At 39.4% G+C, this 17,538-nt stretch overlaps 1 protein-coding gene across 3 annotated transcripts in view; it reads left to right on the forward strand.

Moving 5' to 3' along the window:
- LOC132008445 (tetratricopeptide repeat protein 17) overlaps window positions 1–17,538 on the forward strand; it is a 118,795-nt gene that overhangs the window by 68,348 nt on the left and 32,909 nt on the right. For 2 of the 3 annotated variants that reach the window (XM_059387065.1, XM_059387067.1), the window contains exon 17: window positions 6,936–7,106. The exons of the other annotated variant lie outside the window; for it this stretch is intronic. In XM_059387065.1, the coding sequence (XP_059243048.1) occupies window positions 6,936–7,106 (171 nt within the window). The remainder of the gene's footprint in view (window positions 1–6,935; window positions 7,107–17,538) is intronic. 3 annotated transcript variants of the gene reach the window in all.

Here is a 17,538-nt window from a genome sequence, read left to right on the forward strand (position 1 = left end):
GTGATATTTCAAGTTTGAACTACTGAGAATACCTAGTAATAAAGAGTAATTAACTTCTGTCCACCCACCATTTACCCAGAATGCTTTACACCAAACCCCCACTCAATATACATATATAGATACAGATCTTCTTTTAAAGTCTGCGGCTCCCACACCATAGGAGGGAGAGAAGACGAAAGGAATCATACTGTCTCTCTTGTCCACTAGGAGCTGACATGCCCTAGAGCCTGCATTCTCTCACGCCATGTATGTACTGTTTTCGATGAAAGTTACAAACATATGTCCTTGATGACCCTCATGGGAAAACTATCATTTATGGGTAAATCAGTAAATCAGAGAAAACCTGTTGGGTGTAGAAACCCAGCGCAGTTGCCTGAAACAAGTTTGCCTCAGCTGAACTAACCCAGAGATTTAAATACTGTGACTAAGACTACTACTAAGATCACGACGACGACGACGACGACGACGACTAGCAGCTGTGGCAATTAACTAGCTTTCTTCTTCAGTGTACTATCTGCATGGGAAAATCTTTCATAGTAAACTTTTGGTGAATGTTTAAATTCCCTTGTTTAGAGATCAAATCTGATTCTTCACATTTCTAAAGGGAACAGTAGCTGCCAAGAGTTTGGATTCCATCACTGGAGTTATTTCCACAGACCCACAGGTTATGGTGTCTATGTCTCAACTGGCTGCCTTTGCCCTCTATGCCACAGTCACTCAAGAGAAGGCCCCATGGGAAGACAGGCCAGATTTACATCCAGCTCTCATTTTTCTCCTCTAAAGGGAGGTTGGGAATTTTAAGTCTACAGAAAGCAGTGCAGACTTGAATCCCTAGGCAAAGCAGACTGCCTGCCCTCCCATATGTGGACCAAGTGGTCCCCAGCATAGACTTCAGACCTGTAATGTATAGTAAAAGGAAAACACACACACATATACATACACCCCACACACATACACTTGTATTTGAGTTCACAGCCTTTCCTTAGTTTTTCTTTTTTGAACTTGCTTCTGACTCATTCACCTCACCAGGAGGGAAAGCCTGTATAATTCCGAGGTTGCTAATTTAATTCGGTTTGTTTTCTATCTAGCATTGCACTTTTAAGGTCAGTCAGTACATAACCATTACTTTAAACCTCCCGCAAAGAATTTTCTTTGGCAGTAATTGCTGAATGAGAACCAGTCTGAGGAGCCAGTACTTCTGTCGAAATGATTTCTCTTGTCTTTCTTAAGTAGAGGGCAGCACAGGGCAAAGGAGGTGAGGCAACCTCACTGCTATCTCCAGCGTGGTCATCAGCAAGTTAGGTCTCACCCAGACCCAGGGAGCTCCAATGCCCCTCTTCCTGGTGGTTTCACTAGTGCTGTGTCTCAGGAGTGCTCTCATTTCAGATAAAGAACCTAGACACAGAAGTAAGTTGATTGGCCCAAGTGTGTACAGAAAGGCTGCCGCTAAGACCAGATTTGAATTCATACTGTGGAATGCTCTTCTAGGAGATCTATATAGGACCTCTGTCACAACCTCTGGAAGTGGAAATCTTAAAGATACCTATTCCCGGAAAGGTTTCTTTCTTCATCAGATAGGCTTATTACTTTGTATGGTACCAAGCCCCACCTAACACCCACAGTTAACATTTCCTGCTAGTATTTTTAAAGTAACTTTGCATAGCATGGTGAGCAACTGAAAGATAGACTTCTGTTCACTTCGTGATTTATTTTACTACCTTTTCTAAAAGATTATCTTACTAGGGAAATATGAAGCTTTGAGTTATCTAAAATTATAATAAAACTTTCACGGTGTTACCTATATACAGAAAAAAAATGTTATATAGCTGCATAATTCGAGTGGTGTTGAGTAGAAAGATAAGGAGAAAGATAAATACTGTAATACACTCATGTCTATTAAGGGGACAGTGTTACCTGTATTTTCCACGCAGGTACCTTATATTTAGTTGAATGTACCAGAATGCCTCCTGTAAGGTAACTTTTCTTATAGGCATGAGAAAGGAGACCTAGAGTATAATATAATCCAGTTAGAACAGGGATAGTAAGGATATCTTTAGAATATTCCACTGTTCAGAAAGGCCATTTTTCTAACATCTGTTACTTTGCCTTCAGCAACATAAAATTCAAATTCAAATTCTAGTTCCTATTATAAATCAGTTTGTTATTTATGCCTTAGAAAAAAGTCTTTATATAATAGGAAGCATAGGAGTATTACATTATTTGTTGCATGGGGGATAGTATGTTCAAGCAAGAAAAATTTGGAAGAAGACTGGCGCCAACCTTTAATAATGTCACAATATAACACACATTGTGGGGTGCAGAGAGGTAAGTGTTAATTTAACTGAACAGCAGATCTGTGGTCTCTTTTCATATTGTAAGCCTATGAATTCAGAGAACATAGAGCAGACTGAGGCAAAATTCTAAATGTGCTAAGTATTTTAGGATTCAGATATGCCAAGCAGTTGAATCTGAATTAGTTGCTGTTTTCTTCTAAAAGCCCAGTAGAAGTGAACTCTGTACTGCCTTCATCATCTCTTACACACACACACACACACACACATAACATTGGCACTGAAATGAGGCAGATCCCCTGATGACTTCTAGAGCCAGTGGCTCATACAGAGATTGAGATGGGCTGGAAGGCCTTGGTAGAAGAGATGACATTGGGATAATTTATTCCTTTGCACCTTTTCAGAGAGACAACAGTAATAGCTCACCATTTGCTAGGCCATGGTCTCACTTCTTAAATTGAATCTTAGCAACTCTGTTAGGTGGGCACTACCATGAAGCTCCATTTGCAGATGAAGAAACTGATACACAAAAAGAGTTAAAGTAACTTGCCCTGCTGTATGCAGCTCGAAAGTAGTAGAAACAGGATTGGAACTCGTTTAGGCTGGCTCATCTGGGCTCTTCGCCACGATGCTCTAAGCTAACAGAACTACATGAGCCTTTATTAGTTCTTCTTGACTAGCTCTAGTTATGTGGCTCTTTCAAAGCTGATTCCTCTCAATTTATTTGTGGCATTTCTTTGTTATAACTAATCCTAAAGGATCCTAAAAGTACCCAGCCAGGAATGGCTTGCCAACTTAAAAGATTCAGAAGGTAAGCATGTTTTTTAAAGAGTAAGTGGTTACGCAATTCTAGAAAAGAAGTATTCTTCTGGGCCCTCTGTAAACAGAATTATGAGAAGATAGGAGATTTCCTCAGCCTTCGTAATGATAGGTGTTCCTGAGAACTTAGTTTACTCTGAAAACCTGTTTAGCCACAGGATAAATTGTGCCTTTGCCTTAGGAGACTTAATGCTTTGACACGATATATTAAATATTTAGTTGTTTTCCAGAACACCCTTGTAGGATAGGTTACTATTAATAATTCAGTTTATGCAGACAATATTCTAGCCACAGAAAAAGGATGTTGATATGTCTAAGATCGCATAGCAATTCCAGAATCAGACATACCCTACCTGGAGTTTTATGCTTAGTTGGTATTGCTGTGTAGTTGCCTACTTCCAAGAAAAACCGAACTGGCAGGATTTGAATTAGATGCTAAATGCTTTGCAAGCAAGTATATAGCACAGCAGTATAGCACAGAAAAGTGCTTCCTTTTTCACTTGGGACCTTGTTATCCAAAGCATTTCATTTAAATCATGTAGTTCCTTAGGGAAAAAAAAAAAAAAAAAGAAAGAAATCCTACCTCACAAGGTTAGTCTAAGACACAAAATCTCATTTCTGCATCAGCAAAAAATAATAGTCATATGCATGGAAGATGACTTGTTACTTTTATGTATCTTTCCATTTTTCTTTCGCCAACATTTTCCTGTGTTTCTTTAATAAGGACATCATCTCCACCTCTGCTGGGAAGACAAGTGACAATTTTTCTATATAGGCAACTTTTTTTAGTTTCCCTTTGAGCTAGAGTAGACTTATACTGCAGCCCAAAGAATAGAAACTTTACTTCTTTCTGAAGTGTTTCAGTTCTCCTTCAGACAACCGGAAGGAGCAATTTAAAAAATAGGCAATTTGGCTTTTTATTATTAGCCTAGATAATTATGTAAATCACAACAGAAGGCTGAACCAGTCTGTCTTTAACTGTCAGCCTAAGGAAATTAATATTAACAGCTCTAACTTGAAAATCAAAGTGAATCCTTAAAGCATATAGCTTTTACCTGATCATTTTGGTTCTGCCTACTTGGAACAAATACTAGAGCATAAACTTCTTATTCTTTTTTATTCCCAATTCTCCCTAATCCCCTCTCCTGCCCTCCCTCTCGGAGAAGTTAGCCCCAATTTCCTGAGTTGGAGGACAAGACATTCTTAGAATGCACAAGGCTTCCTTCAAGAAGGCGTCTGGGTTTGAGGTCATGCAGGACTAATTTTAGCTTCAGGATCTTATGCACATCATATCTTATAAATTACCTATGAGGCATTTTTAAATATTGCAGACATTTAAAAAGATGAAACCAATTAAATTTTCATAATGAGAAGAGAGTGGGAGAGAAGAATCAGAGAGGCAGAGGTTGGAGGAGGAAGTCAATTGCAGAAAACACAGAATTTTACTGGGTCCCAGTGTTTAAGGTTTGTCCTTTGCCTTTGTAACATTGTTTCTCTCAGCCTGTGTCCCGGTGCAGAATGCTTTAGAGGCAAACTCACCAAAGCTGAAAGCAGAGAACAGTCACTAGGAATAATGTATGTTTGAAAATCATCAACATCATTGTCATCATTATTTTCCTTATGTCTTTAATCATCATGCTTATTTATATCCCAGTTAAGAGTTGTCGCTAGGAATTGTGATGTTCTTCATAGTCAATTTTAGTTAGTTGGGTATGTACAATTGTTTGTTGTCACTACTTTATTTTAATGCTCTTACGCGTAGCTTCCCCATACTTACCTGCACATACTCAATGGTAAAGACAGAAACTGATCCTCTACTTCTGTTCTCTCACAGAGGAATTTGAAGAAAGAATGACTGGCATTGATCATGGCATCTTTCCTGTCAGCCTTTGATGGGCACACACACACAGCCCACCACACAACCTTCCATCTCTCAAACTGTTTCTCATCGTTTCCCAAACACAAACGAGAACTGCTGTGCCTGTTGCTTCGCTCAGCACGTAATTCCTTCCTGCATACGGTGCCACCTTCTCATTTCTGCTAAAGAGGTGGCATTGACTGTTGGAAAGCCAAGAGGCTTTCTAGTAGGATAGAACTGATTGAAATCTCAGATCTACCACTTATTGCTTCACCTTACGCAAGTTACTTGATTTCACTGAGACTCAGTTTCCTTATCTGTACAGTGAAAATCAGTTATTTCACAAGGCATTTTTGAGGGGTAAGTCAAAGAAAAAATACAAAGCACTCAGGAGATCCTGGCTCCCTTTCTTGTAATTCCCTATACTGTAAGTCCTTCCTTGTAATTCCCTATCCCTGTAAGTCCTATACTACCTTTTCCTCAAAATTAGGGTTTACCTGCTCAAAGCTTATTCTCTGAAGCACCTACTTGGCACAGTATGCTACCTCATTATTGTTTGTTGTCTTGTATTTACTGTCTTCGCAAGTTGCTTGTGAGCTTCTTAAGAGGTAAAGCTCCTCTGAAACAAAAAAATTCGGTTTCTGACGTAACCTTATTAAATATGGTAGCCTCAGATGTGTGAGTGTAGAACTGGAAAATAAAAGTAACTCCTTAAGCATGCAGTTCCCTTACTGCAAACTCCATAAGTTGGGAAAGGTTATGTGTTCCTGGCACAGTAACAGAAATGGTATGAGAAGTGCTTTCCTCAATTATGAAATCTAAAAGGGAATCTTCAAATCCAGAAAGAGACTTCTTGTACTTCCATTGCTGCAGAGAGAGCTTAATTGGCTACATACATCTCTTTGGGACAATTTTCTATTAATAATGAACCTGTAGAGTATGTTTGAAGGTTCTGGTAAAGGAGGGAAGTTACTTAGATTCTCTTACTGGAGGAATTGTCCTGCGAGAGGAGAGATGTGTAGGCTTCCACTGAACATACATGGTTCATGACAGTGCACATCAAATGTAAGAGGAAGAGGAGTCCTGCTCAGCTGGCAGATCACTGGCGCATCAGACACACCAACCTAGTAACACATTCCCCTACTCAGAGAATGGCCATCAGGTGGAGCAGGGCAGTGGCTCTTTATCCATATAAACACACAAACCCTAAGAGGGTCAAGGCTCTTCAACTCAATGGCAAAACTGTAGTAAGAGGTCAGGCTCCCTGTGCATAGCAGAAAGTAACAGAGAATGCAACAATTACATTCCAGATGTGACATTTTACACTAAAGTATATCTTTACATGAGCAGAATACGTTTTCCAAAAGAATAATGCACGTCTTTGTGATGCTGCGGTCTTACACATTGATTCTCGGCCACGACCATCCCTCTTTAAGTCCTTGATTTTTAATTTATAATCCTTTTTCTTTTGATGTATCTTTCATTTGGAGGCCTCGAAAATGGATATTATATTTTGTGATTTGAGAATGGATATAATATTTCTCTGCTATAGTTCATCCATCTCCAGACTTATTCGGGTACTAATTGGTCATTTCTCGCCCTTGAAAGACAAACAGAAGAAGACTTACTTTTTTGTGATGTTTCCAACTTTCAAAGAAATATTTCACAGTCATTCATTGTAAATGCAGTGAGATCTTGGGAATTGATCTTTGTTGTCATAATTTTTCCCCCAAACACTTGGTTCTTATGCTGGCCTAGCAGGTGAAACTTGAACTTCAGTGCAAAATCTTGAGTCACAATAAAGATCTGGCTCGTGGTGCTCCAGCTCACTGATTTTTGTATGTCCTGCGGGAGAAAAACTGACACCATCATCTTTTTGCTCTTCCTGCTGCTTGAAGACCTTGAGCCTTGGGACTACCTAAGAGAGATGTTTCTAATATGCTGTCTCTGTGTCTCTTGTCATTGAGGTAATTGTCATGAGAAAACCCTGGACAACAGCCATGACAAACAGAAATATTTTGACAACTCACAGTCACTGGATGCTGCCGAAGAAGAGCCCTCTGAGACAGGAACAGAGGAGGAGCCTGTACTCTCTGTTGAGAATTCAGGGAGGGACTCAGATGCCCTTAGACTTGAAAGTAAGTTGATTTGACCTGAGCTGTGCTTCTGGGGTAAAATCAACTCTCAGGCTTTGAGTTTAGGCTTTTCTTTACTCTAAATAGTTTCCATCTTTTAACAGCCACTCATTATATTTGTAGAATCACAAGGGTGACCCTCAGGTGTGAGGTAGAAGACAGGCTAATGTGTGAAAAAGCTCTTCACACTTCTTTTCTTTCTCTTTCACCTCCATGTCTTGTTTTGCTAGGACAAATTTGATTCATTTATATACAAGTCTTTCTTCTTAATATCAGTAGTCTACTGAGCAAGCCATTGAAAAAAGGCAAGATAACTTATATTTACACTAACCCAGTAATATTTAAAGATTTGGAATAATAGACATACGTACCAGGCCCTCTCCTAAAGATCCATTCCATGACCACATTTTGAGCTATGCTGTACTGAACTGTTCTTGACATTATCAGTCAATGCATAATTGCTAAAATGAATGACTTTGTAGTACTCATCCTTCTTAACCACTTTGCTGTATTTGGATCTATGCACAACTCCCCTCTCCTTGAAACTTTTTTCTTCTCCTCTCAGCTTCTGGGGTATCACTGCTCCTGACTCTCTTCCCGTCCTTAGGACAGCTTTTTCCATTTCTTTCACTTATTCTTGACTTTGCCCCTTACTTGTTGGGTTACCCAGGATCTTGACCTTGGTCTTTTTTTCCTTATCCCTCTTTTTAACACTCTGTGTTTTATCTCTTTGTGTCTCAAATACTTTTGAGTATAACAGTGACTCCAAATCTCTCTCTTCAGCTAGCACGTGGTCTACAACACTAAAACTTATTTCCACTTTTCTAGTGGTCTCTATCTCAGTCTGCCATAGGCACTTCAAATCTCACATATCCAAAATTAGGCTTGTCCTCATTTTCACTTTATTTTACTTGAACTGCATCTAATTCCTATGTCCCTGCTGTTTGTTAATGGCATCACAACTCCCCCAGTGACCACTGTATCCAAGACCTGTTGCATCCGTTCATCTCTTCATCTATTTCCTTCTGCCACCACCTGAATTCGCACTTTCTTCATTTCTGCTTGGGCAATTGCAGTAGCTTCATAATTGAATTCCCAATATCCAGTCTTTTACTTCTGTGTGTATGGGGAGAGGGAGAGAGAGAGTGTGTGTGTGTGTTTGCGGGAGAGAGGTAATACATGTAATAGGTACAAATTTTAAAAGCAGAAGTAACCCCTATTACCAGTATATTTTGTGTCTGAAGAGTTGTTTCTAAAATCAGATCTCATCAGGTAAGTTGCCTATGTTTAAAATTTTCCATGGCTCTCTGTTATCTATAGGAAGAATCCAGTATCATAGTACAGGATACATGGCAGTTTGGCCCTTAGTTTTGTCTCCAAGTGCACCATCTACCAGTACTCTACATAGCAGGATGTATAAACCTTGCACTCCATGCCATTCTGTTGGAGCCTCCCATGTCTGCACAGGCTGGGAATGGCCCCTGCGTGCTTTTTGCTTTATATGGATGACTCTTAACACACCTCCAAGATTCAGCTTAAATGTCACCTCCTCTGTGAAGGAGTCACAAAAGTCTCCAGGCATTTAGTTGCTCCATACACTGTCTTGTTCCCACTTTTTTGTCAAGGCACATTTCAGACAGTGTGCACGCTTACATGTTTTATTTCCCATCAGACTGTGAACTTCTTATATATCATGTCCTATATAACTTCATTTTTGTGTACAGTAAATGTTCGTTAAAGTAATGAATTATGGCATTTGTCTTCCTGTGTGGGTTGGATTAGCATATTTAGCAATTACAAAATCTGTGTTTCCTTCTAAGTAGTAGTGTATATTAAAAAAAATGATGTCCAAGAGAAGCAAGCTAGGCCTTAGAGGGGAAGTTTTGACCTTCACCTTTGCAGGTTTAGAAAATTAGTTTCATCAGTTCTGTCAGAAATCATTGGGCTTTAAGAAAACTAATTTCCATTTACCATTTCAAAAGAGATGGATTCTTAAACTGGATAGGCAGTTGATTCATTTACGAGGGAGCTGCTACTCTCTAGTGCCTGGCAGCCTCTTGTGTCAGGTACCTGGTGTCAGGTACCCACACAACCAAGTGGACATCATGAGGTTGCTTGATAAACTCAGAATCACCACAAATGAAACTGAGTAATGATAAGGGGTGTTTCATTCAGTTTATACAAACTGTTCTTATTCCAATATAATACAGCTCCCTCATGACCAGGTTACTTACGACTACCAAATTAGATGTTTTTTTTCTTCTGACAATTCAGATAAAACCCAACCAGAATCTTGATATTTGTCTCATTTTCCAAATAATATACCATTGTTTGAGATAGATTGTAACCTAGTGACTAAGTTAAATTTCTTTAGTCCCGTGTTCCCCATGGAGCTCCATCCATCCCTGTACTGGAAAGGCAATATGGTTGCCTTGGCTGAGATGGGGTCTTTCCAGGTCCCTTCAGCATCATGCAGACTGTCTCTTAGGGTGGATTCCTTTACAGATTGCTGATTCAATCCATAGATAATAATGACTCTGACTGGTTTCTCTCTCAAGTAATAACTTTTCTTTGCCATATGTCAAATTCTGGGAGCACCTTCTTCTTTTCCCTAGATACAAGCAAGTCCACAGGGACAACATTCATGATATGTTAGTGTGTTCATACCAGGAGGCTTCCTGCGGTATGGTTATCAGAGTGAGAAAAACTCCACCTTTTTAATGTAAATAGTGTGCTATAATAAAAATGTGTTATAATAAAAGTCAAGTGTAGACATTAAAGAATTTTTGAAAATTCTATTTTTAAAGGAAAATTTAAAGAAATACAAATAGTTAAGCCCTTTCCAGTAACCAATAACTTATGATAATCACTCCTTTCTATGATACTTTACAATTTACAAACATATGTTCACTTCAGTAACATATATTTTACGAACTTAAGAATTATGTGTTAACCATGTGAAATAGATACTATTATCAAGCCCATCTTATAGATGAGAAAATTGAGACTCAGAGAAGTTGGGTTTCTTGCCCGAGATCATCAGTAGGTAGCAGAGCTAAAACTCATCCCATGCATTTTGCCCTTCAGCTCCAGGTTTCAGAAATAGAGGCTTTGTTGGATCAGAACTTTATTTTTTAATTAGTAAGGTTATTTTTAAAGAAAACTAACATCTGCTGTTATCATTATTTTATAAAAGCAAAGAAAATTTTAATGTCAAAAAGTACAAAGACAATCTCACAATAAAGGTCAAGTCTTTTTCAAAAAATGGACAGTCAGTGGGCGCCTGGGTGGCTCAGTGGGTTAAGCCGCTGCCTTCGGCTCAGGTCATGATCTCAGGGTCCTGGGATCGAGTCCCGCATCGGGCTCTCTGCTCAGCAGGGAGCCTGCTTCCTCCTCTCTCTCTCTCTCTGCCTGCGTCTCTGCCTACTTGTGATCTCTCTCTCTGTCAAATAAATAAATTAAAAAAAAAAAAAAAAGGACAGTCAGCAACCTTACTCCAAAAATTTGTATCTGGATGTGTGTGTGTGTTGTATGTGCATATTATAATTTTATATACATATCCTTTTTATGTTTTTCATTTTGCTAAGGATTGGTACAAATTGTGTCGCTAATTAACATATGAAAACCACTGCTTTAGTACCTCATCATCTAGTACAAAAATCCTCCCCAGTAAATCTTAGATGTAGAAGGAAGAACATAGGCTTTGTAGTTCGAGATCTTGCTACCATGTCCTTTCACCAACACCAACTAGTTGTTAAATCTTGGGCAAGTTACTTATACTTTCTGAGCTTCCCTTACTTCATTAATTTAAAAACAAACAAAATCCCTCAAGTGATTAGTATTTAAATGAAGCATTTCTTTTAGAGCCAGGTACACAGTCGGAGCTCAGTGTTCACTTCTGCACACATGGGCGTGACTCTACTGCTTCCAGATTTAGAGGCTGCTTGTGAGCCAAAGTCCTCACAAATACATACACACAGTATCTGCTCAATAAACATCTCTTGAGTTAAAGGGAACCTTGACATTTCCACAAGAGTTAGAGGAAAGATTCCCTGTATGCTTTTCTGAGTTATCTTCTTGAAAGTCCCGTTTTCTCTTGCTGTACTGACCCAGCTAAAACACCAATGGTGCAAATGAAAATTTGATGATTTGTTTTTTGTTTTGTTTTGTTTTGTTTTCTGAAAAGTCGGTTTCCCTACCTACCTTAGTCTGACTTTTCATTTAAGCCTTTTGTGCTTTGCAATTACTGGCTTTAAATATTATGCCATTGTTCACTTATGATATCTTAAGGAAGTCTACTTGACTTCAAAACCAGATCACTGCCTTTTAAAGTAAATACTAGAACTCAAGACAGAATTGCTAAAGGTCCTTTGGGGTAGAGTCTTTGTATGAAACCAAATTTGTCTAATTCCACAGTATATTCTTTTTATTTTATGAGCCAGAGGGAGATATATCTCTGTAGTATCATCCTCAGAGATAGAATGTGTCTTGCTTGCCTTCACAAACCATATTCTAGTACTCAAACCTATTAGTATTAATCATGTAAGACTTTCTGGAGATGTCTTGAGTCAAATTTTGAAGGAAGGACTTTTTTTTGCTGGTCATCTCTTCAAATGTGTGATCTTTACCTCTTTTTGCTGTCAGTCTGCTTTGTTTTGAAGGTAGAACTCACCTTTCATTTCATTCTCTGCTTTCTAAAACTCTTCTTGATAAAATCTCTCTTCCAAGATTATTAATACTGTTTCTTACCCAATAGAGTCACTTTCTTTTTTTTTTTTTTTTAAGATTTTATTTATTTATTTGGCAGAGATAGATCACAAGTAGGCAGAGGGGCAGGCAGAGAGAGAGAGAGAGAGAGGGAAGCAGGCTCCCTGCAGAGCAGAGAGCCCAATGCGGGACTCGATCCCAGGACCCTGAGATCATGACCCGAGCTGAAGGCAGCAGCTTAACCCACTGAGCCACCCAGGCGCCCCTAGAGTCGCTTTCTTTTACTCATCTTCCGGTGTCCCACTCCCTCTCTGGAGCATCCTCAATAAGTCATTGTGTGGCTTTGGCTTCTGCTCCAGGCCAGGGAGCTCAGTCTCCCTTGGTAGCTCATTCCATTTTCTGACCTTTTAGAAGTCTTCCCTTATATTGAGCTAAAATGTGACTTCTCATCTCCGGTCCTGCCCTCTGAAGCTAACGAAGTCAGTCTTGTCTCTCATTAATATCACATCTGAAGATTACTTCTCCCACCTACCCTAACCCCTATGGTTTTACTTCCTTAGCTAAATGTCCTTGTTTCCTTGAACAACTCCAGTTACGGCTCTTAGTACCTTCACCAATCTCGAAGTAATCTTTCTAAAATTAAAAAAAAAAGTCTTTCCGGGCTTCTGGGTAGCTTGGTCAGTTAAGTATGTGACTCTTGATTTCTGCTCAGGTCATGATCTCAGGGCCCCAATCTCAGGGTTGTGAGATTGAGCCCCACATCAGGCTCCACACTCAGCCTGGAGTCTGCTTGGTACTCTCTCCGTCTTTCTCTGCCCCTCCCCCCACACTCACACTCTCTCTCGCTCTCTCACTCTCTGTCAAAAAATAAAATGTTTTAAAAAAGAAGAAAAAATATTTCTAGCAAAATAATGTTTTAAGCCTGATTTGTGTGTGTGTGTGTGTACTATGTCAGCTACTGTTCCTTCCATGGGGTCCCTTTGGTTTCCTCAGTCCTTCATTTAATGTGGTTTTGGGCACTTTCATCAAGTCACATTTCTATCAGTGTGCTCTGTTTTGAAAATCCCTTAAACTTCGGTGCCCAGACTTACCAGTGAATCTCCAGGTGTGTCTCAAATATTGCAAGATTATGCAGGACTTCTTTTTCTTCTCCTTCCTCCTCCCCTTCTTCTTCTCTTTTCCTTTCTTTCTTTCTTTCTTTTTGAGGACAACCTATACGTCTCTTGGTCTCTCAACACTTCTCCTAGTTCCTGTGATTTTTTTTTTAAGATTTTATATATTTATTTATTTGAGAGAGAGTGTGTGTGCGCAAGCACAAGCAGGGGGAGGGGCAGAGGGAGAAGGAGAAGCAGGCTCCTGGCTGGGGGGGTCCTTGATCCCAGGACCTTGAAATCATGACCTGAGTTGAAGGTAGACTCTTAACCCACTGAGCCACCCAGGCACCCCTAGTCCCTGTGATTCTTGACAGACTACCTGACATGGCTCAAACCCATCTATAAGTTTTCCTAGTACCTGAGATAGGATTCATCCAAGTGAGAAAACATGAACTCATCTAAGCCTCACTGTGAGTGCTCACAATCTCTTCACTTCATAATATTTATTTTCCTTTTTCCAGTGTGAAAATGGTGCATGTTAAAGAAGATAAAATAATAGAGATACAGATCTTAGTGTATCTATTTTTAGTTTCTATTATACCATTGGTCCCACAAGTAGCAATCCTAATATTTTACTTTTTCTTCTTGCTTCAAGTGTAATGTAAAACCTTCTGTGACCCAGACCTCTCCAAATCTGAATTCTGTATTTCCAGAATTAGACAGTGCCTGGAGATATGTTCTTCCATCCATCCTAACCTAGACCATAAGCTCCATGGGTGGTTCTGTTAGGAGCCCTCAGCACATTTGTGGACATGGGCAACAAATGCTTAAATAAATTAACTAGTAAGTGTCTGAATTCCCAACATGATAAGTCCCATTGCCCTCTCCTAATTCCATAATCCTTGTACATAGCATTGTTTTCACTTTCACAGATTCTAAAACTTCATATATTCCCCGTTTCACATTAGGCTTTGAAATCTTGAAATTATCTTTGAACTTACCCTATTCTTTGTCATTTTATCCATTTAACCACCAAATTTTATTTTTGTCCACTGAAATTTCTTCATGTACCTTTTTCTCCTCCCTTTTCAGAATTCCCCTTTTGCAGTCTTCACCCTAGGCCAGCTTCTCTTTAAAGAACTGTAGAGAGATTGTTGAAATACCTTTCTAACTGGTCTCTCTCCTCCGTCTTCCTTCTCCACCTCTCAGTATGCCAGCTGGTTTACCACTCTGGCCTGCACAGGCCACATTATGGCTCTCGTCTTGTTATTCTTCTGTTTAGCAAACAGGAGGCCCCCTTTACAATGAATCTTGCTCCCGACTTTCCCAGACATCCTCAGTGTCACCCACCTTCCCTAAGTATCTTATTTGCTGATATCACCTATATGCATTCTTTGTTTTAGTTCACGTGAAACGAGCAGTGCCTTCACATACTGCCTTCCCTATGTCTACATCAGTGTGTATACATGTGGCCGTGAGAGTATATACTTTCAGGCTCCTCCCTCTTGGCCTTCCCGGGCCCTCTGCCTGTCCAAACCCTGCCTCAGGAGTCTGCCTTCCCCTAGGAAGCACGTTGTGACCACACTCAATTATGCTTTTCCTCTAGGAAAAAAAGTATCTAAATGTAATTATGCTCTGATTATTTTATGTATTATACAGTCGAACCTTGAACAATACAGGTTTGAACTGCATACGTCCACCTACGTGCCGTTTTTTTTTTATAAATACCGTATAGTACTTTATCTTCTCTTATTATGTTCTTAACAATGCATTTTAGCTTCCTTTATTATAAGAATACAGTATATAATACCTATAACATGCAAAATACATGTTAATCGACTGTTTATATTATCGGTAAGGCTTCCAGTCAGCCGGAGGCTATTAGTAGCTAAGTTTTAGGAGAAACAAAAGCTATATGTGGATTTTCAACTGTGTGGGGGTCAGTGCCCCTAACCCCCATGCTGTTGAACTGTAATTCCTCCGATTCTGTTTGTTCCCAACTATATGGCTCATAGCATGAAATAGGCACATAGTAGGTTTTAAATAAATAAAGATTAGTTTATTATTTCTAACTCATAGCACATTAATGATCTCCCCATTCCTCACCTTTATTTAATGTTGTTCTTTAGGAATTGCTTCTACCCCCACCCCTACAGTCTTTGAAAGGACTAGTGGCTGCCAGCAGCAAAAGCCTGCAGCAAGCTCCATAGTCTCTCTTGACTGGAATACCAGTTTCCGTCAATGAAAGGCCCTTTCTCTAAGAACTTTTCAGTAATGATACATATATTTCCATATGGTCTGGGCATAGGGGAGCATTAACCTTTGGAACTGGGTTTGCAGAACTCTTTGCAACTGAACAGCTTTATTTATTTAGAATAGTTGTAGTTACTGAATGGAAATAAGGTTTCCAAACACCACATCCATATGCATGCAGCTCTAACTATACCCTGGGGAATTAGTTACCTGCAGTCTACCTTTGGCCAAAAGCCACTTTTCTTTAAGCCCATACTCTTGGCTGCCGACAAATATATCAAAACGCCTTTCCTGTCTCAGGACTAGGTGCAGGAAATCCCATGGTGCCCATAGGAGAAGGAAGGACAGGAAGCTAAAATAATATGAAAAATACTTGGAACTCTGGGGCGCCTGGGTGGCTCAGTGGGTTAAGCCTCTGCCTTCGGCTCAGGTCATGATCTCAGGGTCCTGGGATAGAGCCCCGCATTGGGCTCTCTGCTCGGCGGGGAGCCTTCTTCCCCCTCCCCCTTGGCCTGTCTCTGTGCCTGCTTGTGACCTCTCTCTCTGTGTCAAATATATAAAATCTTTAAAAAAAAAAAAAAAAAAACACTTAGAACTGTGTTGCTACAAGTCAGATGGCAGATAGTTCTTCTAATTAAGTTGCTTTTTGGGGTCCCCATAGCAACCCTGTCCAGGTATTTTCCCTGAGTTAGCTACTGAAAAATTAGTAAGTCATATAGTATGCTAGACATTATGTTAAGGACATGATACTTGCTTTTAACACGTGACAACCTTAGAGTTTATAAAGTCTTGAATCACCAGCAGGACAAGGCAACGGCTGGAGCAGGAGATCCTCAAGAACCTCACAAACCAAAATATTCCCCAGTTCCATTAACTCACTCTACAACCGTGCCTCTTAAGTGTCACATACAATGTTAGACATTCAGGATATAGTAGTAAACAAGAAGATATACTATTTGCCACATAATTTAGGCAATAACCATCTTTATCTGAATATTCTAAAGAAAATGCCCTTGTAAACCCCTATTTTACTTTATGCTTATCTCAGAACTTCATTAGTGATAATGATAATAATAAGCAAAAAAAAACCAGCAGACTGGTTCAAAAAAACCTAAAAGAAATTTACTTGAAAGGACCACAGTACATTTCAAAATCACTTGTTATCAAATGAAGGAGCCTTATAGTTCTTTCAAGAAAGAATAACAGATTTCTAACGGTACTCCCAGCCCGACAACAGACCTTCCCACTTTCTGGAATAGAAAGTGGGATGGAAGAAAGAGATGCCACCAGAGCCGAGAGAGATACTCTGGGTGTAGGGATCAAAGCTTTATGTTGCCTTTAGCCTTGGTGGTCAGCCACCTTTCTCACCCCATGCCTCCTCAGAGACTAATACTGTGCATTTCTAACGTGAGTTCATACTCACTATGGTTACGGGTTTAGTCAATATGGAAGTGAGATTCCTGACCTTGGCCTTATTAGTACCATGTTTTAAATCACTGAACGAACCAGAATTACCAACTGAAGGTTATTGGGATGACTTAACTAGGATAATGTAGACTGGCATTTTCTGAGCAATCAACCCCGAGCTCTCAGGTTGTCCAGTAGATACATTACAAAAGAAGGTATTCCATTTTATTTGTTTTTGTACCCTATCTACATCCGGAAAGTATTGGAGATGACTTTCATGAACACACACTATAAGATTCAGCCATTAATTCAAAATAGCAAAAGTTAAGTAATAAAGTTTTTTTTTTTTTTTTTTTTTTTTTTAAGGAAGGAAAGCATTCTATTAAGAAACTCAGACAAATTTTTGCCCTAAATGTTCTAGTCATCTAGGCATAGAAGGGAACGTGTAAGGTTATATAACCTTTAATGTATAACAGTAGAAACACTGACTTCCCAAGAGAAAGAATTTTTCTAGGCCATTGTACTGGGAAACATCCATGGAAGTCTTTACATAAGAAACGTGAGCAACATAACAAATAATGTCTTCATAACCATTTTAGGAAAATATTACCCTACTCCATCACTATTTCTTTTACACTGGCCATTAGTGAAAATAAGAGCCTGAATGTAGAATTAGGATAATTACCCATTAAAAAGTCGTTGTTCAGATAAGGCAGTTAGACTGTATGGCCTGGACATGCAGCCATGATATTTCATTTGCTGTTTGAATATAACTTTAAGGATCTCACATATTCAATAAATAATATCATAATAAATTTCACCTTTGCCATCCGTGTCTTATATTTAAAGCAAGTGGGTCTTTTTTTTTTTCAGTAGTATGTCTATAAAGTAGCCATCCCCCTGCTCACTAGTGATACAGTAATCAGTGCCTGCCTGCCACCTTGCTGCTCCTGTTGTTCTTATCCAAGTTTTTG

The sequence above is a fragment of the Mustela nigripes genome, unplaced genomic scaffold (assembly GCF_022355385.1).
Source record: "Mustela nigripes isolate SB6536 unplaced genomic scaffold, MUSNIG.SB6536 HiC_scaffold_148, whole genome shotgun sequence".
Classification (NCBI taxonomy): Eukaryota; Metazoa; Chordata; class Mammalia; order Carnivora; family Mustelidae; genus Mustela; species Mustela nigripes.